Genomic DNA, 22671 nt, shown 5'->3' on the forward strand with positions numbered 1-22671 from the left:
TGATTATTCAATGCAAAGTATAAAAAAAAATTGAATCCACAACAGAAAGAAAATATTTTATTCAGCCTTTAACAATTCAAAATTTTGCTTGTTTTGCTAATTAGACTCTGGAGGAATAAATTACATTAGATGCACAAATACTCAAATATGAGAATGATTCAGCATTTTCATTAGAGTACATAACATAATGTAAAAGGAACCGAAGGTTGAGCTACCAATAAACCTAATGATTGTTGGAGGTAGGGTGGATAGGGAGGAACCGGAGCATTTTAAATAAAAGAGAATAAAATTACTAGTGTTCAATTTAAAAGCAATTAGCTAAAATAAGATTCTTTTACAAATATAAAATGCTAAATGGTATTCAAAGCAAATTTCACCACGAAATAGCAATCTCAAAAGGACAAAATATTATGAACAAATTTAGTGCCCTTCAGAAGTACCAATGTACTGATATTTCTAAAGTAGTATATTTCCCTTTTTTCCAGCTTTACTGAGACATAATTTACATACAATATTGTGTAAGTTTAAGGTGTATAATGTGTTGATTTGATACACTTATATATCACAAAATGATTACCACACAGCTTTACCTAACACCTCTATCACCTTGCATAATTACCATTTCTTTTTTGTGGTGAGAACATTAAAGATCTACTTTCTTAACAACTTTCAAGTATATAATACAGTATTGGTAACTATAATCACCATACTTTACATTAGATCCTCCAAATGTATTCATCTTGTAATTGAAAGTTTGCATGCTTTGACCAACATCTCGCCATTTTCCCCCACCCACCAGGCCCTGGTAACCACCTCTGTTTCTATGCGTTCAGCTATTTTAGATCCCACATATAAGTGATATCATACAGTATTTGTCTTTCTCTGACTTATTTCACTTAGCATAAACACTCGGGTCCATCCATATTGTGACATAGCAGGATTTCCTTCTTTCTCACGGCTGAATAATATTTCATGGTATGTGTCTACCACATCTTCTCCATTCAGTCATCCATTGACGGACACTTAGGGTGTTTCCATATGTTGGCTTTTGTGAAGATGTAATGAACATGAGAGCACAAATATCTCTTTGATATCTTGTTTTCAGTTCCTTTGGATATATACCCAGGAGTGGGATTGCTGGATCATGTGGTAGTTTTATTTTTAATTTTTTGAAGAACCTTCATACTGTCTTCCATAGTGGCTGAACCAATTTACATTCCCACCAACAATCACAAGGGTTCTCTTTTCTCCACATTCTCGCCAACACTTGTTATCTCTTGTGTTTTTGATGATAGCCATTCTAACAGGTGTGGGGTGATATCTCACTGTGGGTTTTATTCGCATTTCCCTGATGATTAATGATGTTGAACATCTTTTCATGTACCTGTTGGCCATTTGGATGTCTTCTCTGAAAAAATGTCTATTCAGTTCCTCTGCCCATTTTTTAATCAGATTGTTTGTTTTTTGCTCAGTTGTATGAGTTGTTTATATATTTTGGATATTCACCTCTTATCAGATATATGGTTTACAAATATTTTCTCCCATTCCATTGGTTTCCTTTTCCTTTTTATTGTTTCTTTTGGTATGCAGAAGCTTTCTAACTTGATGTAGTGACATTAAGTTTTGCTTTTGTGCTTGTATTTTTGGTGTCATTTCCAAAAAATCATTGCCAAGACAAATATCGAGGGGCTTTTCCCCTATGTTTTCCCTAGGAGTTTTGTGGTCTTAGGTCTTGTGTTTAAGTCTTTAACATATTTTGAGTTAATTTTTGTGAGTGGTGTAAGATAGGGGTCCAATTTCATTCCTCTGCATATGGTTATCCAGTTTTCACAACTCCATTTATTGAAGAGACTACCCTTTTCCCATTGAGTATTCTTGGCTCCCTTGTCAAATATTAGTTGACCATATACATGAGGTTTTATTTCTGGGCTCTCTATTCTGTTCCATTGGTCTATGTCAATTTTTATGTCAGTACCATACTGTTTTGATTACTACAGCTTTGTAGTAGAGTTAGAAATCAGGAAGTGTGATACCTCAAGCTTTGTGCTTCTTTCTCAAGATTGCTTTGGCTATTCAAGGTATTTTGCAGTTCCATACAAATTTTAGGCTTGTTTTTTCTATTTCTGTCAAAAAGGTGATTAGCATTTTGATAGGGATTTGCATTGTAGGATTTTCTATATATAAGATCATATCATCTGCAAACAAAGACAACTTTACTTCTTCCTATCCAATTTGTATGCCTATTTATCTTTTTCTATCTATTTATTTATTTTTGCCTGATTAGTCTGACCAAGACTTCCAGCACTATGCTGAATAGGAGTGGTGACAGTGGGCATCCTTGTCTTGCTCTTGAACTTAGAGGAAAAGCTTTCAGCTTTTCATTGTTGAGAATGATGTTAGCTGTGGAGTTGTCCTATATGACATTTATTATGTTTAGGTACATTCTTCTGTACCTAATTTGTTTAGAGTTTTTGTCATGGAAGGATGTTGTATTCTCTCAAATGCTTTTTCTGTATCTATTGAGATGATCATGATTTTTTTTCTTTCATTTGATTAATGTGGGGTATCACATTGATTGATTTGCATATGTTGAACCATCCTTTCATCCCAGGGATAAATCCCACTTCATCATGGTGTATGATCCTTTTAATGTGCTGTTGAACACAGTTTGCTTATACTTTGTTGAGGATTTTTTCATCATTTCATGTTGAGGATTTTGGCCTGTAGTTTTCCTTTCTTATAGTGTCCTTGTCTGGCTTTGGCATCAGGATAACACTGGCCTCATAAAATGAGCTTGGGAGTGTTCCTTCCTCTTCAATTTTTGGAAGAGTTTGAGAAGAACTGGTGTTAATTCTTCTTTAAATGTTTGGTAGAATTCACCAGTGAAACTATCTCGTCTTGGGCTTTTCTTTATGGGGAGGTTTTTGATTACTGATTCAATCTCCTTACGTTATTGGTCTGTTCATATTTTCTATTTCTTCATTATTCAGTCTTGGTACATCGTATGTTTCTAGGGATTTATCCATTTCTTTTAGGTTATCCAATTTGTATATAATCATTCATCACAATCTCTCATGATTCTTTGTATTTCTGTGTTATCAGTTGTAATGTATCCTCTTTGTTCCTAAGTTTTTTTGTCTTCTTTTTTTCTTAGTCTAGCTAAAGGTTTGTCAATTTTATTTATCTTTTCAAAAAACCAGCTCTTAGTTTTGTTGATCTTTATTGTTTTTCTGGTCTCTATTTATTTCCACTATAATCTTTGTTATTTCCTTTCTTCCACTAACTTTCTGCTTAGTTTCTTCTTTTCTTCTAGTTCCTTGAGGTATGAAGTTAGGTTGTTTGAGATCTTTCTTTTTTCTTAATATAGACATTGTTCACTATAAAATTCCCTCTTAGCACTGCTTTTGCTGCATCTCATAAGTTTTGGTATGTTATGTTTCCATTTTCATTTGTTTCAAGAGTTTTTTTATTTCCATTTTGATTTTTCTTTGACCCATTGGTATTCAGGAGTGTGTCACTTGATTTCCACGTATTTGTGAATTTTCCAGCTTTCTTTCTGTTATTGATTTCTAGTTTTATACCAAAAAGATACAAGGAATGATTTTAATCTCCTTAAATTTGCTGAGACTTATTTTATGACCTATCATATGATCCTGGAGAATGTTCCATGTGCACTCGAGAAGAATGTATATTCCACCTGTTGGATGGAATGTTCTATATATGTTTGTTAGGTGCATTCAGTCTAAAGTATGGTTCAAGTCCAACATTTCCTTGTTGATTTTCTGTCTCACTGTTCTATCCACTGTTGAAAGTGGGAACTTGAAGTCCTCTACTATTACTGTATTGTTGTCTTCCTCTCCCTTCAGATCTGTTGGTATTTGCTAAATATATTTAGGTGCTCTTATATTGGGTGCATATATGTTTATTATTGTTATATCTTCTTGATGAATGACTTCATTATCATTATATAATGTGTTCAACTTCTATGTTTTTGCTCCAATAACATGCTGGAACTCCTTCTCTAGAAATCTGAACTTACACAAAGGCTCTCTCATTTAGGGGTGATAGTCTAAGACAGTGCTTTCCAGGAGCTCCTGGACCATGGCTAAGAGGAGCTAGAGCCAGCTCATGCGTCACTGCAGTATCCACAGCCAGGACCAAGGTCTGTATGCCTGTTACCCAATGCACAGGGTGGCAAGACTTCTTCCAGGTCCCTTGGTATATGGTACTGAATTCCACAGGTCCCACAAAGGCACTTTTGTCTGTTAGTACATTTCTAACATACTGATTATTTCTAATGTAATAATACATCTGTATAGTTAATTCTCATTATTTCTAAAATACTAAGATGCTTTGATGGAAACTGCTATCAAAAGAATGAAACACAACATGCTAACTTTCTTCATCATTCACAATCAAATTGATTTCACAGTCCTTGGTTATTTACTTTTCTTCACTCTTGAATTCCTATTACAATTTTCATAAATAACCCAAAAGACACTGGAGAAAGGGATGTTTTGACATCATGTTCGTATCTGAAATTTCTCTTACCACATGACAAAAACTGATCTTGCTACTGACAAACACAAAGACAGGAATATTAGACATGATCTATAAATCACAATCGTTATAGTATGCATTCTAAAATAAAATTAGGGGTTATCAGTCTAAGACTTTGAATAAAGGAGTGGAACTAAAAGAACACCCAGAGGGGGAAATCACTGTCAAATAGGTATAATTGATAGCCTGAGAAATTAGGTTGGAATTTCCTTCCCCAGTAATTTTCCTCAGATACCCAAGTATTAACTGTACTAATGGAAAATAAAGATCTAAAGCTGCCCTTGTTCTCCCTCAACCCAGCTCAGCTACAGCTCAGCTTTAAAGGCATGTATTTACCTCCAAGCACTGTGTTGCTAAGCTCTTTATAATCCCCAAGAGAAGTATGTTGAATTTGGTGGAGGGAAAAGAAGTGTGGAAGGCTAGAGTTTCACTATTTCCTCAGAAATAAAGCCATATTGTGCAGCCTTCATGGATACTGTCATTATTCTGATGCTTTCTTCATTCTCAGAATATGTTGATATCCACAACATTATCATTCTAACCGCCCCCCACAAAATTAGTTTCAATAGCTAAAATATAAATTGTTTTAAATTAATTCTCTTTTGGATTATCCCTAGGTCTGTTCCCTTCCCTAACAAAGCTACAGAAATAGAACAAGTGCCCCACTGATATCAGGAGGCATAGTTCTTAAAATAGAGCAGCTACTTGGAGGAGATAGAACGTAAGTTAAGACAGTGGTTCTTAACCCAGGTCACACATTAGAATCACCTAAGGGTGCTTTTTAAGAACAACACTTGCCTGTTTTGGCTTTTTTGCCAAACCAATGAAATTGGAATCTCCAGGAGAGAGGTCCAGGCAGTAGTATTTTTAAACAGATTCCTCAGACGATTTTAATGTGCACTCAAGGTTCATTAAGTAAGAACTAGTTTTGGCTATGTATAACAGAAAAAAAAATAGTAATGTCTTAAGACAGAAGGTTTTTTTCCTCTTTCAAATGAAAAATTATTTTTTTGAAAGTCTGCACATAATAGTGCATGTATTGTAGCTCCTTGAGTCATCCAGGACCTGAGTTTATTCTGTCTTCATGTTCTACAATCCCGTGTTGGGCTTCTGTTTTCAAGATCTCTTCCTGGTCCAGGATGGCTGCTGGAACTCCAGCTACCATATTCAAGACTAGAAGAAGGAGGAAAGAAAAAAAGAGCAAAAGCATGTGTGCCCTCCTTTTCAACAACCTTTCTAGAATTTCCCAAACACTTATATCAAGTCTTACTGGCTGTAACTTAAACATGTGGCCACACCTGGCTGCTGTGGAGGCTGGACAGTGTAGTTTTTAACTGGGCTAAGGTTCTGTTGCTAAAGGAGAAGTTGAAAATGGAATTCAGGAAGGCAACTAGTAGTCTCTGCCACAGATGAATAAATCAGCAACACAACTTCAGGCTTTCTCCACTCCATCTGCTCTCTTTGGCTTGAATCACTTCATTGTTGTATGGTGTCCCAAATTGTTACTGGCCTTAGGAAACAAGTAGGACAGGAAACATGAAGTCCTAAAACTTGACACCATTATCTTCTGCCACGGTTGAATAAACTGAAAACACCAAACCACATGCACTAGCAGGATCTGTTGTTCAAAAGGTCACAATGGACTCAGTTAACTTCAAAGAATGGGATTAGGATCAAAGGCTATGCAGTTAGTGTACAATACCCATACCCCTTCTGGGCAAGGTACGCATCAGGCCAGGTCTTTCTTTTTTTTTTTAAAGATTTTATTTTTTCCTTTTTCTTCCCAAAGCCCCCCGGTACATAGTTGTATATTCTTTGTTGTGGGTCCTGCTAGTTGTGGCATGTGGGACGCTGCCTCAGCGTAGTTTGATGAGCAGTGTCATGTCCGCGCCCAGGATTCGAACCAACGAAACACTGGGCCGCCTGCAGCGGAGCGTGTGAACTTAACCGCTCGGCCACGGGGCCAGCCCCCAGGCCAGGTCTTTCTTAACATAACCCTAGGCTAAGAATAGATACCGAGATTCTTCTACATCCTGCTGAGAACAGGTATACAAAAATGTATTCACTCTTCCAATATAAATCACCCAATTTTCTTATATATATTTGACCCTGAAGCCATTCTTATAGACTTTGCGTGAGATCAAGCAGCTAAAGCAAGATGCTTTTCACTAATGGGCGGCACCATCTTGCACAGAAAGCAGGTTACCACAAACTTCTGTTTTTGTGTCCCACTACCTATTTTATGCAGCTTGCCTCTCACTCCTCCCACACCCATTTAGGCACCCAGTGACCTCATGATGCCGACAGATTAGAGTCCTAATCATAGCATGCCCATTACAAAGCAGATGATTCCAAATTCCCCAGAAGTTGCCTATGTCTCAGACCATCCTAGAGAAGGTACACTATTGCCTCACAGCAATGACGGTAGTGTTAGTAAGATAAAGACCATAACCAATGATTGTCCCTTCTAGTTAATGCCTGGTGAAAATGTGTATCTATATAAGACTCCCTTTAGGAGTGTTATGGGATGAATCATGTCCCCCTAAAATTTACATGTTGAAGTCCTAACCCTCGGTATCTCAGAATGCAACTGTATTTGAAGCTAGGGTCTCTAAATAGGTAATTAAGTTAAAATGAGGCCATTAGGGTGAGTGCTAATCCAATAATACTGGTGTCCTTATAAGAAGAGGAGATCAGGACACAGAGATGTGCCAAGGGAAGACCATGTGAAGACACAGGAAGACACAGCCATCTACAAGCCAAGAGAGAAGCCCCAAAAGAAATCAACCCTGCTGACACCTTGAATTTAGACTTCTAGTTTTCAGAATTGAAAAAACAAATTTTTGTTGTTTAAGTCATCTGGTCTGTGGTACTTTGTCATGACAGCTCCGGCAAATAAATATAAGGAGTAACTAAGTATTTCAAACAGCACCAGTTTTAGAACTGGTGTGAAGCCCCACTGAAATCACACCAGTTCAACAGTTATCTCCTTTGCTTGCAGGTAGTCCTAGACCCAATCAATGGCAAAATTCTTATGGATATCAAAAAAATAATAAATCTATAATTTGAACAGCAAAAGAAAGTAGTATTGGATTATCACACAAGGCATAAAATAGGCATTCATGAGTCCATACTGACATAAATAAATGACAGAGAACTGACCAATCTCCCATACAGAAGAATTTCAAATAAATTACGTAAATACTCCACCCTCAAGGAAGTGGAACATAATTTCCCGATTCTTAAGTATGGACGACACATAGTGACTTCCTTCTAAAGAGTCCTGTAGGGAAGGGAGAGAACAGAGTCATTTTACAGTGGAGAAACTTGACAAACACTATCTCAGCCAGGTGATCAAGGCCAACATCAACAGTGACAAGACATGCTGATGTGAACAACACTTTACTTCTGTGCTCATCCTCCTGAAAACCCATAATCCCAGTCCAATCATGAGAAAAACATCAGACAAAATCTCCAAATCCCATTTGAGGGATAGTCTAAAAATATCTGACCAGTATTCTTCAAAACTGTCAAGGTCATCGAAAACAAGGTAAGTCTGAGAAACTTAGCCAAGAGGATCCTAAGGAGAGATGATGACTAAATTTAATATGGTATCCTGGATGGGATCCTGGAACAGAGAAAGGACATTAGGTAAAAACCAAGGAAGTCTAAATAAGTATGGACTTCCGTTAATTTAAAAAATGATGATAATAATCTATAGACAAATATGCCCTACAGAATTTCAACAAGTCTCCTTTCTTCACCATTGCAAGGACTGTCAGAAACTGTTGAAGTCCCAGCTGGCTGCAAAGCAGCTGGAGGAAGTATTCTCACGCAGCTGAAAAGGAGGAAGTTCATTTAGTGCACATGCCAGAACGGAAATAAGCCCCATACAGTTATCTGAGGCAACTTGTAGTGGGTGTCAGCGCTGAAACTAAAAGGCAGCATACAACAACAAGGAAGGTCACCTGAACAAGGCCACCCAACTCAGTAACATTCTCTTGGTGAATTCACCTCTACCCAGGGCTGCTCTCAGCCCTACAGGTTCAGCAACTACTTCATTGGTATCTTGAACTTAATCAAACTCATGGATGCTGACTCATACTAAGTAAACATCAGTGAATGTGATATAGAAAACCAGAATGCCACATTGTCAGGCAAACACTGGGCTTGGTGGGGTGGGGCCTGAAAGTCTGCATTTCTAACAAGCTCCCGGATGATGCTAATCCTGCTGATCCGCGGACCACACTTTGAATAGCAAGAGTCTAGACAAGCTACATGGGAAACCAAAGTATCAAGTTTATTGGCAAGCTGAATATGAATTAGATCACAGGAGAGGCTGACTATTTAACTATTTAATGCCATCAAGCTTTGGTTGCCTGATGCCTCTATCTCCATAACAGAGATAAACCTACTAGCACTCGGGTTGCATTATCCTTGGCAGTTCACCCTTTCACATGAGTACTGTCAATATGCAGCATCAGAGACTCATCTTATCTATACTTCTACATAATCTCCTTCCACCCCCAGTGGGAGTAACAAATTCTTTATATATGCAAATAAAATGCCTTCAATTGGTTCATGAGCTGGTTTGCAGACTGAGGAGTCATTCCCTCCAAGGGGACCTGATAATTTCTGCACTGACCTAGCATGTATACATTTCCTAGGATAGGTCTCTAAAGAAATTAGTTCCCTTAGTCTTAATGGAAAAGGGGAAACATTACCCTGACACTATTGCCACAGTAGAAAAGATTCTCATTACTGAACTATTTGCGGAGCCCTGATTGAGTGCCAAGCACTTGTTAGGCTCTGGGGATGCAGTGGTGAACAAAAGCAGATGAGACTCCACCTCTCGTGCAAGGTGGCACACTTTCTGTCTTTAGAACAGCTACCTAAAACACTTAACCTTATAAACTTCTACTTTGTCCTTCCAGCCAGCCTCAACTTTTTCAGCGGCTTGGTTGAATAGCCTTGAGAACACAGGCACCCAATGCTCAACTACAACCTGCTCAACCAGTCAACCGTGTTCTAGAGCGCTTTTCCTTGGTTTCATCATCTGAACTTTTATCTTCACGTGGCTGTGCAAAAACCCAAAAGTAATTCCCGTAAATTTCTGCCAGGTCAAATCAAAGCATACTAAAAATTAGCATATCTAGAAACCCTATAACAATCAAAGGAGAGCAAGTAATGAATTTACATACAGTTATGAATAAGCTTGTTTCTAATAGATTGGTTTAGCAAGAAAGGAAATAATGATTGCATTTCGCTCATTCAGCCACTTTCACACATCTGCTAAGGGAAAACACTGTTCAGTGGGTAGTTCTCAAAGTCCAGCATGCAGAAGAATCATCTGGAAAGTCTGTTTAGAATGCAAATTCCAGGGTCTCACTCCCCCTACCCCTACCCTCACCCCACCTTCTACTACCAGAGAGTAGGATTCAGCTTATAAACCTGCCTTTATAAAACGCCCCAATCGATTCTGAGAAATACTGACTTAAGTCTGATTCTCTCTCTCTCTCTGTTAGTGGTTTCCAACCCTAATTCACATTAGATTTCTGTGAGGAGCCTTGAAAAGAAAAGTTCTCACGTCTGTTCACCAAGACCTTAAAACAATCAAGTCAGAACACCCAGTGCATGAGACCCAGGCATGAGTGCTTTTTCAAGCTTCCCGGGTCATTGAACGTTTAGTGTTTCCGGGTGGTACTCTTTGTCTAGGTTGTCAGACATCAGATTCCAAGGCCTTCCCTGAAGATTCTGATTCAATAGGACTCTCTGAGGCAAGACTCCAGAGTCTATGTGTCCAAGAAGTGCCCTGGGTGATTCTTACCATGGGGTTTCAGCAATGTGTCTATCTTACTTAGCTGACTCAAAACTCCCATCTCCAGCAAGGCTGCACCAGTGGACCTTTTGACCTCAGTTTTGGAGCCCCCATTCCACGTATTCAGCTCCAATCTGTCCTGGGTTTTCCCAAAGAGAGAGAGAGAGAAAGGGAACTCACCTTACTAAATGCTGCATGTCAATGAAAGCCCACTGCTTTATATCTGCAGTTGTAAAGATATATCTGCTTTATATACTGCAGCGACCTGGGTAGCCTCACTTCTATTATTAATATACCAGGATATTTCTCCCCCTTACTTAGCACTATGCACCAGGCACATGGTCTTATCAGCACCTAATATATTAACTAATTTAATCTTCACAACAATATTATGGATAGGAGCTCTTCTTCGTCCTAACTCTGTAGATAAGGAAACTAAGGCACAGATGTTAAGCAAATTGCCTAAGTTATCCAAAGTCACCTAGAGGATGAATTTGAACCCAAACATGGGGAACCAAGGCCTACCATTCTCCTACCCACAACACCACAATGATGCTCACCAAACAAAAGTTGAAGACCCTGACTACACGTTGCTTGCTGCCAGAATAAGAACACAGAAAGGATCAAGGAAGCTGATGATATTGACTCCCTACCATGTGTTCCAAGTGCTTGGCTAGAAGGTTTATATATATTATTTCACCAAATCCAAGAGTCAGATATAATCCCTATTGTTGAGGACACACTCTATTGCCTCACTCAGTAATGGGAAGAGTTAACAGTTGCAGAGCATTCTGCAAAAAACAAATAAAGAGCCAAAGAAAGCTTCCAAGTGGATTTGGTGGCTGGATACTGAAGAGCAAGCCAGTTGTGGGGCTGCATGTTGGGGTGAGAGGAGGCTGAGTGGAGAGTGACTGGAGCTGGCTGTGGAAGGATTCTGGAAGGAGGTGGAGCTGGGGAGACCTTTGACTCAGAGAAAGAACAGGGCTTCCTGAGGTCTTAGGAAGGGACAGGAGTTTCATTCAGACATACTGCTCCTCAGGGCAAATCTCAACAAGTCAGGACAAATGGTGGAGGTCCACCCACTTCGAGGAATGACGTGACATGATGCTACCTTAAAAGAAAAGCTGATGTCTCCAACTCCTGTGGGGAAACACAGCAGCAATTCCTCTTATCCTGCTTTAGGTTTCTCCCTGAGGAGTAGTAAGGAGGGACAAAGGGGTTGCAAACCCGATGCCTTTAACTCCAAGGCCTTTAGCCATTTGGCAAGCGGCCAAGAGAGACTGCCTATGTCTTTTGGGAAAACAACAGTGAGTGGCTGCTAAGCACCACCTTTTTCCTATTTCTGTTTAGTGATACCACACATTGCCAATCCCAAGCAACCCATCTGTCTAAGAAGGGCCACCAGGAAACTTGCCTGGTCTCCAGGGTTCTGGAGGTCTGATACTATTTGCCAGGTCACAGGGCACACAATGAGGTCCTAGCTGAGCTGGAACTCTACACTGAACAGCTGACCAGAAAGGGTCCAAAATAAACCAGGGGCTAGATGCACAGAGAGGTTCCAGGGAGGTTGTAAAGGGGAGGCCTAGCGGGGCTGGCAAAGAACCTGCCCCCAGCAGCAAAGCACTCACGACTTATACCTCTAATCCTAGAATATGAGTTATTTGGTCTTTTCATGTGGGCTATGGACAGCTCTGCACTCAAGGCATTAACTGGAACTGAAAGGTGGGCAAAATCCTGCAGGTGAATCCCACCCTTAACTGAAGCGGGGATGGAAAAGCTAGGATTTCTAGGAAAGATGTGTTCGCACATACGACTATAACAGGCAAGTTAGGGAATGAAAGCGACAGAATCACAGGAGTGAGGGGAGTAAATAAAGAGAGAAACTGTAATCAAGGCAAAAAGAATGTCCAATAAACAAAAGGAAACACATGCAATGGTTTTCACCGAACGGAATAAATAATAAGTAAATATTGAAATCACTCTAAACATCATTCCTTTTTTATTGCGCTCCTACCATGACTTATCAGCAAATTTGCAAAACAAGCATTACCCCAAAAAAAGAAAAAAAGCCTGATTGAAGCTGATTGAAGGGTTCATTATTTTTCAAATCTTCCACTATGTATTTTATTTCCCCTGGGCACATGGGGCTGAGTAGACCATATACATCAGGCAAACCAGAATTAATGGTCCAAGCTTTTTTACTTCCTCTATTCAAGAAATAATAGCTGGCAGCATTTATAATTCAACATTGTTTTGAGGCAGACTGCACTCATACTGCCCACCTTTAATAGGTTCCACTTAAAATCCCTATCTATTGTTTTCCCTTCGTACATTATAAAGTCATAATCTCCCTTATGTGCTTCACTGATAATGACTTCTCTGTCGGCAAACGGTGCAATACCTGCTTGCCACTCACTGAACCTTCAAAGCAAGTACCACCACCAAATGCTTAGTACATTCTCAGGCATATCAAATGAAAAACAAGCCTATTGTTTCTGAGAATTATTTGATGTACGTCCATGAACAATAAATCTGACGAATTCTCAACAAAAGAAATGTTTCTGAAAATACCTATTGGCTGTTTGCAGCCCAAAGGGCAGGGACTTTGTCTACTTTTCTCCCCACTGTGCCGAAGAGGCTGCATAGAACATAACACTTGGTAAACATTCATTAGAAGAATAGAAGTTGCCTAATGTAAAAACAAACTTATATGCATTTGTTCTGGCTTAAAACCATAAAAAAATGAAAGATATGAATTTGATTAGGCTCTCAAGTAAACACCTACATGTTTTTCTACATTTACATGTTTCTGGCATTTATGTACCTTATTTAGTTGAAAGGAAGTCACGTAAGAGCCATCTTACTTAATGACACTCATCCAGGAAGCCTGGAGCGTGGTATTCGAGTTCCAATTGAGCATCACTGTGCCATCATGTTCTAGCCATGATGTCTTAGGGAATTTATTGACCTTTTATATCAGATATTTTATAAAGATATTTTATATCTTTATATACCATATCCACATATAATCTCATTTAATCCTCACAACCACCCTATGATTATTCTCTACACTCTACAGATGAGGACATTTAGCTACTTGGCCCAGGTCACATACGTAGTGAGCACCAACACCAGGACTGACTTGCAGGTAGTGTGGCTCCAAAGCTGGCTCCCCCAGCCTCTATGCTATATTTGCATCTATGGGCCCAGACTGTCTCTAGGCCCAGGAAAATGGTAATCTTCTTGCCTCCCAGGAGAGGAGCTGGGAGTCTATGGTACTGAAGGAATACTTTTAACTCATACACCCTTATGTGTCCCTGGAACTTTAGACTTTATGAATGTATTCCCTATTCAGAAAAATAATACACTAAAAAAAGTCTTTTGAAAACTGAAATTGCTATGAGAATTGACAAAAATCAGCAATAATACTACCCTTTACATAAAGAGATGAGGGGAGTCTCGTTTCCATTATAGCACCGAAAGCATTATGAAATCTTATAATCATACAAACGCCCATCCAGGGGCCTGCTTAATCCATGCTGAAGTTTCTAATATAATCATTGCATTTGTCCTTATTGCTTCTTCTCCTCCACTTGGAGGTTTCGGTGACCATGCCAGGAGTGTGTCCACTTCAGGGTGTTTGTACTTCTGCTTCCCCTGCCAGGAGCCTCCGTCTCCCATTATCCAGAGAGGCTCCTCCCTCACCTGCCTCCTTCCAGTCGACACTTAAATGTCATCTTCTCAATCACACTCTTTAAAAAACTGCAATCCCTTTATTTTTCTCTCCAGCACATATCCCTGTCTGATGAGACACCATGTTTTTACTCATTTGTTTTATTTTCTGTCTCCCCACCCAGGCCCTTAGAACATCAGCTCCATGAGGATCAGAATTTTTGTCTCTTCGGTTCAGTGCTGTCTTCCCAGTCCCTGGAAGAGCAGACCCTCATTTAACTGTTGAATGAATGACTTGACTGTGGCCTATGGCATCCTCCTCAGTTGAACATTTTGAAATTCTTAATTTAAAAATGTACCATATTAATTTCACAGGGCCAGCTTTGGGAAAGAGTGAGGAGTGATCTATGTAGTACTTTAAGAAAGAGAGAAAATCAACTTGTTCAAAATGTCACAACAAGTAAAAATCTACCTTTAAAAATTCATTCTTGGGGACAGCCCAGTGGTGTAGTGGTTAAGTTTGTGCATTCCACTTTGGTGGCCCGGGGTTCACGGGTTCGGATCCCAGGCGTGGACCCAGTACTGCTCGTCCAGCCGTGCTATGGCAGCATCCCACATAAAACAGAGGAAGATTGGCACACATGTTAGAGTGGCACACATGTTAGCTCAGGGCCAATCTTCCTCACAAAATAAATTCATTCTTGGAGGACCCTCTTCCAAAAACCTTTAAACTGCAAAAAGGGGTATGTTACAGCAGACTTAACTGAGCTGAACTGAGCTGGTAAAGTGGAAAGCCTGTGGAAGCCGAATTCAGGCTATGGGTGTCTGTGCCAATATGCCCAGTATGTTATTTAACCTTCTTATACGTAAATTTCCTAATATACAAAAAGTTGATAATTCTAACAGTGCTTAACTTTAGAAATATCTTATGAGACTTACATTGGTTTCATGAGGATTAAATGAGGTTTAGTACAAGTGAAGCACTTGGTAAACTGTTAAAATGCAATATATGTACTAACTAAATATAAACTCCTGGAAGGAGTAACACAATAGATGTTTCTTTCAATTTTACCACCAAAATATCTAGTAAAAATTAAGTGAAATTTAAAGAATAGAAGAGAAAGTCAAATTTTATAGGAAGTATAAACTTAAAATGTCACAAAAAATGAATGCCAGGTTACCGAGCTTTGCACTTTCAAGCTTCCTGAAGCAAATTTGTAATAAAACCTACAGAAATAGCGTGGTGTGCCTACCAGTGGGCACAGTTTAAGAATTTCCGGAGAGGGGGAAGAAAGTTTTTAACATACCACATTCTATACGAGCAAAGCACAATAACGCTGAGAAGCCACCTAGAAAAACTCAATGGCCACAAGCATTTAACTTCAATGAAGAAGAATGACTTGCTTGTTGACAAGAAAAAAAATGAATGAAAAACCAAAATTCTCTTGCTGCCTTTTTAATCATTTGTAAAAGCTTAAACGACTCCTTTCCTTGGGATATTAGAAGTGTACAATCTTCCAGAGGCCAATCAACTTTATTTAAAGGGTATGGTGTGACTGACAGATGTTCAACAGTCATTCAATCCTTATGATCTGCATAACAAATCAGAGCATGTGAAGGCAGAAGAGGTCTGAGGGCCTGGTCCAACTCCCTCATTTTATAGAGAATGAAACTGGCACATAGGCAGATTAAATGTCTTTCTGAACTCTCATATTCATTCATTAAAAATAGACACCAGAGGGACCAGCCTGGTGGCAGAGTGGTTAAGTTCACATGCTCCATTTCTGTGGCCCAGGGTTCCCAGGTTCAGATCCTGGACACGGACCCAGCACCACTCTTCAAGCCACACTGTGGTAGCATCCCACATAAAATAGAGGAAGATTGGAACAGATGTTAGCTCAGCAACAATCTTCCTCTCACACACACACACACACAAAAAGACACCAGAGTCTAAGTGTTTCATTTAATGTGGAAATTACTTTTTTAAGGAAAAAAATAATTTTCCTCCTTAGCCAAAAGAAATTAAATACACTGGATTAAGGATTAAATAGCCCAGATCTCCTTCTCAGGGTCTTTTATCAGAGGCTTCTAAAGCTCCTTAATATTTCAATTGGGGTTTTCATACAAGGGAAACTAACAGCCCTTGTTTCTCTCTCAAGTTGAAAATCCTGGGGCTTGTTATTTTAACATATATTCAAGTTATAATTGTGTGCCTCTCTTGGGGTAGCTTCTAGACCCTGTAAATGTAACACATTCATCCAAAATAATATTTTCCTACCTTTATTGTGACTATATGTAAAAACACCCACATCTTTAAGAGGAAAACTTGAACCCTTTGTTGGAGAGAAGCTCCTGCCTCCAACTGAACGCATCATCCCTTTGATCGTCAAGTGATTCAGTGATTAGCATCACGTCTACTGGAAGAGACGCCAATAAATTCAAAGGGAGATGATTTAAGAATAATAAAACCACCTACACGAAGCAAATAATAAAACTAATATCCAGACTAATAATTCCCAAGTGTTTGGGTATCATTTTCAATTAAAAGTGTGTTCCTATTAATCCGAGGAAAACCAGTGCTTTGTATCAGCTATCTAGGCAGAAAGTCACACATGGGTTGAGCCTTCAGAGAAGTCTAAAATGGCCCTAAATATCACAATTATACCTGCCAATACAGCCTACTATGTGCTAAGCATTCTACCCTCTGTTTTCCCACCTACCCCAAACCACCACCCTGCCAACTGGAATTATCATCCCCATTTTTGAGATGAGGAAACCAAGCCTTGAAGAGGTCAGTCATTTCCCCAAGATCACCGAGCTAATAGCTTAAGGAGCCAGGATTTGTACCCTAATCTTTCTAATGCCAAAGCCAGAATTCCTTCTCTAGAAATACCATGTGACTTCTCCCCCACTGGCCTGAAATTTACACCATTGTTTGCTCCCCTTAAATGTTTTCAGGAAATGTCTCTATTTTATCTGAGACAGTGACACACTTTAAGCATTCACTCAGATGAGTATGTCTGATTAACAATGACTGTTGTTCAACAGAAAGTAGGCTCTGTGGGGAGAGGCCAAAGGACAGGGAGGTTTCGCCTGTGCGAAGCAAAGCGGGGAAAATTAAGGACTGCGGGGCTGGCTGGCCTCTGACAGTATGAGAGCAATATTCAGATGGCAAGGCACCCCATCATAGGTATCTTTTTCATATTTTGAACTAATAGAATGAATTACAGATAATTTCAACCCAAACCATCCTATGAAAGAACTCTTCTGAAAATACATCTGGGAAAACTCACAAGTGAATACATCCAAGCCTATGGATATGACGGACTCAAAGAATCTGATGCTGCTACTCCTTAAAAAGTTAAGGGACATTCAGAAATTTCTGGTTGATTTTTAACATTAAGTCTGAGGAGCTCGTTCATTTAACCAATATATTCAAGCACATGTTACATGCCTGTTCCCAGATAGATTTCCTTCAGCTAAGTCCCCAGGTTTCATCAGGGAAACCAGAAATGTCTTCATCTTTAGCCTGAATGGTTCATGGACTGTGTTTGGCAGGGAACTTTTTGCTATTTTCATCCTAGTTGGGTAAGAAGTTGGCCTGTGACTTCAGAGTTAGGGGAAGCAGAGTCGTTAATACCAGGGAGGACCCACGAGGCTGTAACAAAGTTGTGTCAGGGCTGAAAGGAGCTATGCCTCTCTTAATCAGAGTAAGGAGTAGGGTGGGTGGGAGAAGCATCTAACGTTCTTTGCTCAAAACACAGAATATCCCTTTATGGGTGCTTCCTGCTTCTCTTTTAAGAGTAAAAAGGGAAAAAAGTGGGGCTGGCCGAGTGGTGTAGTGGTTGAGTCACACGCTCTGCTCGGCAGCCCAGGGTTCGTGGCTTCGGATCCTGTGCATGGACCTACATACCACTCATCAAGCCATGCGACAGCGGCATCCCACATACAAAAATAGAGGGAGATTGGCACAGACGTTAGCTCAATCTTCCTGACCAAAAAAAGAAAAGGGAAAAAAAGGTAAATGTGGTATGAGCATGCTGAAAAGAAAATGAATAATTTGTATGTTCAAAAAAATATATTATAAATATCTCTGTTTTCCAAAGATTCTGATTACATGGAGATTTTTGAGGAACAGGTCATTATATAAAAGAAGGCTATGCTTATTTGAGTCAGTATGGAGTACAAGGAAAGTTATTAGGGAACATAAACTTTACATGGAAAATTATCCCAGAAGCAATGACATACCCAGCCAATTCGACCTGGAGTAAATCAAACATCACCCTTCTCTACATGACAAAACTATTTTTAGTTACAACTGTAAAAGGAAATAAATAATAACAATGGCCAGAAAAGAAGTGTAGGCAGGGATCCTTATATTTATCTTAACTCAATATATGTAATCATGCCCAAAAAACCACAAAGATCACCATTCAAAAAAAGGGAGAAAAGTAATGAACCAATACCCTTTAATTAATATATTTTCAGAATAAAGAGGGGAAAACATAGCTATATACTGGCCTAACTTTATATGTGAATAATGAATATTAATTTATCTATATAGAATGAATATTACAGTAACTAAGCTAATTTCAATTTAAAAGGTCTGAAAAAGTTACAATTTAGGTTAACTACTAAATCACACTGATGTAATATTGTATTTTCTTGTTCCTTCTTTAATTTTAAAACAAACAAGAATTTTAAAAGAAAAACAAATTTTAATTTTAAAGATGTTATTCAAATTGAATAAAATGTCACATGTAAACTAAAATTTACACTTACAAACAAAAATTGTACCCCTTGCAATTTGCACTGTTTCACTGTTTCAAATTTTAAAAATAAATAAAAAGTCCAAATGGCCACAAAGAGCGACAGAATTGAAGTAAGCAGATTTCTTCATCTGTAAAATCACTGTGCTATCATTGTTCATTTCGAATCTATGGTTTAAACACAGACACGTGTGGCTCCACAAGGGTCAGAGATTCGAACACCTGAAGGGAGTTCAGATACTGCTGAACTTTTAGGAACTTACGTAATGAAGGTGCGTGGATCACTCACATCAGGGGAAGCCAGTTGCCATGATGAACAGCCCTGTGGACAGGCCTAGGAACTGAGGCGTCCAGCCAACAGCCAGTGGGGAACTGAAGACCGAGCTGGGAAGTGGATCTTACCCCAGGCAAGCCTTCAGATGACTGCAGCCACAGTCCAACATCTTCACTGCAACCTCCTGAGAGAAGCTGAACCAGCACCATGAGCCTAAGCTGCTCCTAGATACTGACCCTGAGAAACTGTGAGAAAAGAAATGTTCATTACTAAAAAAAGAAAAAAGAAGTGAATGCAAGTAGCTCAGTGTTTAAGTAGGAGTTCTCCAAAATTAATCTCCACATGGAACGAATGTTTATTAAAGAATAAGTAATACAAGTGTGCTAATGGATAGCTTACATATATATTATGAAAATTGAGTGATATCCACAGCAATTGCCTAGAACTTAGGCCAACAAAAGAGTTTTTTCAGGGAAGAGTATTTTATCAGTGACATTTGTTTAGAATTGTCATCATGTATTAAAAAGCAGACCGACTTTTAGTCAGTTTTATTACTGTTTTACATTTATACATAGACAATGCAACTGTCATTGCAATTCACCCATGGCAGGCCACTCCTACTGTCCCACCCTTAGTGGGCCAAGGCCAAGGGAAAAGGAGTTTTAAGTCAATTCTTGAATAAGATAGGAAATACAGGGGCCAGCCCGGTGGTGCAGCACGTTCTGCTTCTCGGCGGCCCGGGGTTCGCTGGTTCAGATGCCGGATGCGGACATGGCACCGCTTGGCAAAAGCCATGCTTTGGCAGCATCTCACATATAAAGTAGAAGAAGATGGGCATGGATGTTGGCTCAGGGCCGGTCTTCCTCAGCAAAAAGAGGAGGATTGGCAGTAGTTAGCTCAGGGCTAATCTTCCTCAAAAAAAAAAAAAGGACATAGAGAGTAAAGAACTACAAGAGGTAGAAGAACATATACATAGTTGCTACGTCTGTAGTTTAAGCGTTAAGATTGCAGTTTAAGTGTAGATTCTTTTGCAGTATTTTGGTATTCTTGAGAGGGAGGTATAATTTAAATATAGTCATGCATTTAAGTACAGTCGCTTAAATACATTCTGAGAAATGCATTGTTAGGTGATTTCGCCCTTGTGTGAACATCACAGAGTGTACTTACACAAACCTACATGGTATAGCTTACCACACACCTAGGCTATATAGCACTAATCTTATGGGACCACCATTCTATACGTAGTCTGTCATTTTCCAAAACATCACTGTGCAATACATGGCTGTAGTTATATCTTCAATTATGACAAATATCCGTTTGAGCCATTTTTATGTACAAAATTTTTATGTATGTATCAGTGTTATTTTTTACTGCCACCAGAAGAGGAATAACTTACTCTCATTTTCTTGAAGAGGATACTGAAGGACACAAAAGCAAACTTGTGCCTCAATAGAGGCTACAAATAAAGAGATGTCCCTATTGAGATACCCCTGTTTTAATACAGGTTAAAAACAAGTACTAGATCCATTTGAGTAGTCTCCCCAGGAAAACCATGACATATGAGCACAATTCCTGAGCTGGTATCTGAGCCCTTATTCTCTAGGGTCACACTGGCAATCTTTTCTTAATTCTAATAGATGGAACCACATGGCTGTTCATATCCCAAAGAACAGCCAATCCACTTGTAAAACCTCAAGAAACCTAACATCTGCTGGCAGATGAATCACACCACATTGTCTGCAATGACAACTGCAGTCCTGAGTGGCATCAAATGTGATGTGCAATCTGGTGCTAAGCCAAGACTGGGGTCCTGAAATCAAAACCAAGGCTGGAAAAGGAGACACCTCACAGACTCAACTAGCAGTCTTGTGAGCCCCGAATATTTTGCATGGCCCTGTTTTCTATATAGCTATTTGATTTAATAAAATTCAATCCATTTCAATGTGAGTAATAGATACCTCTGTGCCAGGTCCCATGCTAGACACTGGGGGGTAGGGGGCTGGGAGTCGGGGATGGAGGTGAGGATGAATAAAAGAATCCCTGTTTCAAAAGGTTCAGAGTCCACAAGGGGAGACTACAGGAACCCTGAGATAAAGATAACAACAGAACATGGCCCAGGTACAAAGGAAACACAGAAGAAAGAATGATTGCCATCTAGAGGCTCAGGGAAGGTGATAAAAGAGTTGGGTTTAAAGGACAAACAGGAGTTCACTAGGCAGGAGGCCAAAAAATTGCCTCTGGTATTTCAGTACTAGTGAACATCATGTCAAATTCCCTCACCTACAAGTACCTTTAATACTGGAGACAATATCCATGACTCTTACTTCAGCTAGACAGCCACAAAGAAATTTGTAATGTCTATTTCTCTTTGTATACACAAAACGAAATATTTACGGATAAACACATGTATGAATAAATGATCCATTTACCTTGTGCTAGAAATCCCAATAAGATGCTAGTCCTACAATATCCCCTAAATATTATTTATTATTATGTTTACAGATGAAAATCCATTAGTTAGATCAAGGTCACCTGGCTAGTCAATGGCTGAGCCAGATTTTGAACCAGGTTTATCTGATGCCAATGGTTCTGGTCTTAATCAATACTCCAAACATCCTCTTCATAAACCATCTACATATTTAAACCAATCCCTTGTTTCTCTAGTAAAAATCTCCAAGTTGACATAGTTAGGTTCTCTTTGTGCTATGCTATGGCACTAGAGCTAACAGTTTCCTTCTCATAATTGCTTAAGCCAGAGGCCCCGTGTTCAGCATTTCCCAAATCATAACGCAAATGGAGTTACAGGGGGAAGTGGAAAGACGTTTGGTCTGCAGGACTTTGAGCTACGGTGGAGCTGTTGTGGCTTGGGGATTCCCTGCTTCCAAAGCCCCTGACTTTCTGAGTAGCAAAAGGAAGAGAAACTCTGCAGCTGAAACGACTCAAGAAGGAACTTGAGATCATTTAAAACTTCTGTGTGCTTCATTTGACCAAAGGTTTTTCTGATGAAAACAGCAGAACTAAATGGACCCAATGGACTGAACCCAAAGAAAAGGGCTTTTCAAAGCTCAGACGGCATCCAAATATTCCCCCCAAAAAAGGTCATATGGAGAAGAAAATGGGGGGAAAAGTGGGGGAGGGGAAAGAGTCCACGTAAAACAAAGGAGCCACTGAAACGCTGAGGTCAACGATGGAGATTCCCGCCCTTGCCAACTCTTCTTCTGAGTTGATTAACAGTAACTCCTGACTCCCCAGCGCCAGTTCTCTTCACTCCTTGCAAAAGAAAATAGTACATGGTGGTCCACTTAATTTCTCCCCATCATCAGAAACAGCACCTAAACAGCTAAATCTAAGATCTTTGAATGTGGCACAATTTTCTTGCTTTTTAAGGAAATTATATCGAATTGTGGTTGGAGAAAAAAATTGGTTCAGCATTCTTTTCAAAGTTCAGAACAGACTAAATTATGGGTTTGGACACACAAGAAGAAGAAAGTTTTGTTTTGTCTTAATGTGATTTTAAACTGAATTAGTTGAGGCTGCTGCAAAGATGAACTATGTAATTAGAGCAATCTATTCAACGA

The 22671-nt window shown here is 39.3% G+C and overlaps 1 protein-coding gene across 13 annotated transcripts in view; it reads right to left on the minus strand.

Moving 5' to 3' along the window:
* The window catches only part of RNF144B (ring finger protein 144B), a 306085-nt gene that overhangs the window by 236877 nt on the left and 46537 nt on the right, over positions 1 to 22671 (minus strand). For 8 of the 13 annotated variants that reach the window (XM_070515588.1, XM_070515584.1, XM_070515585.1 and 5 more), the window contains one exon: positions 19222 to 19338. The exons of 3 other annotated variants lie outside the window; for them this stretch is intronic. In XM_070515588.1, coding sequence (XP_070371689.1) covers positions 19222 to 19302 — 81 coding nt within the window. In that variant the 5' untranslated portion in view covers positions 19303 to 19338. Of the gene's footprint in view, positions 1 to 19082; positions 19339 to 22671 lie in introns of those variants that run through there. 2 more of the 13 variants (XM_070515594.1, XM_044773175.2) reach the window with 2 other exon arrangements.

Source organism: Equus asinus, chromosome 8 (assembly GCF_041296235.1).
Source record: "Equus asinus isolate D_3611 breed Donkey chromosome 8, EquAss-T2T_v2, whole genome shotgun sequence".
NCBI lineage: Eukaryota > Metazoa > Chordata > Mammalia > Perissodactyla > Equidae > Equus > Equus asinus.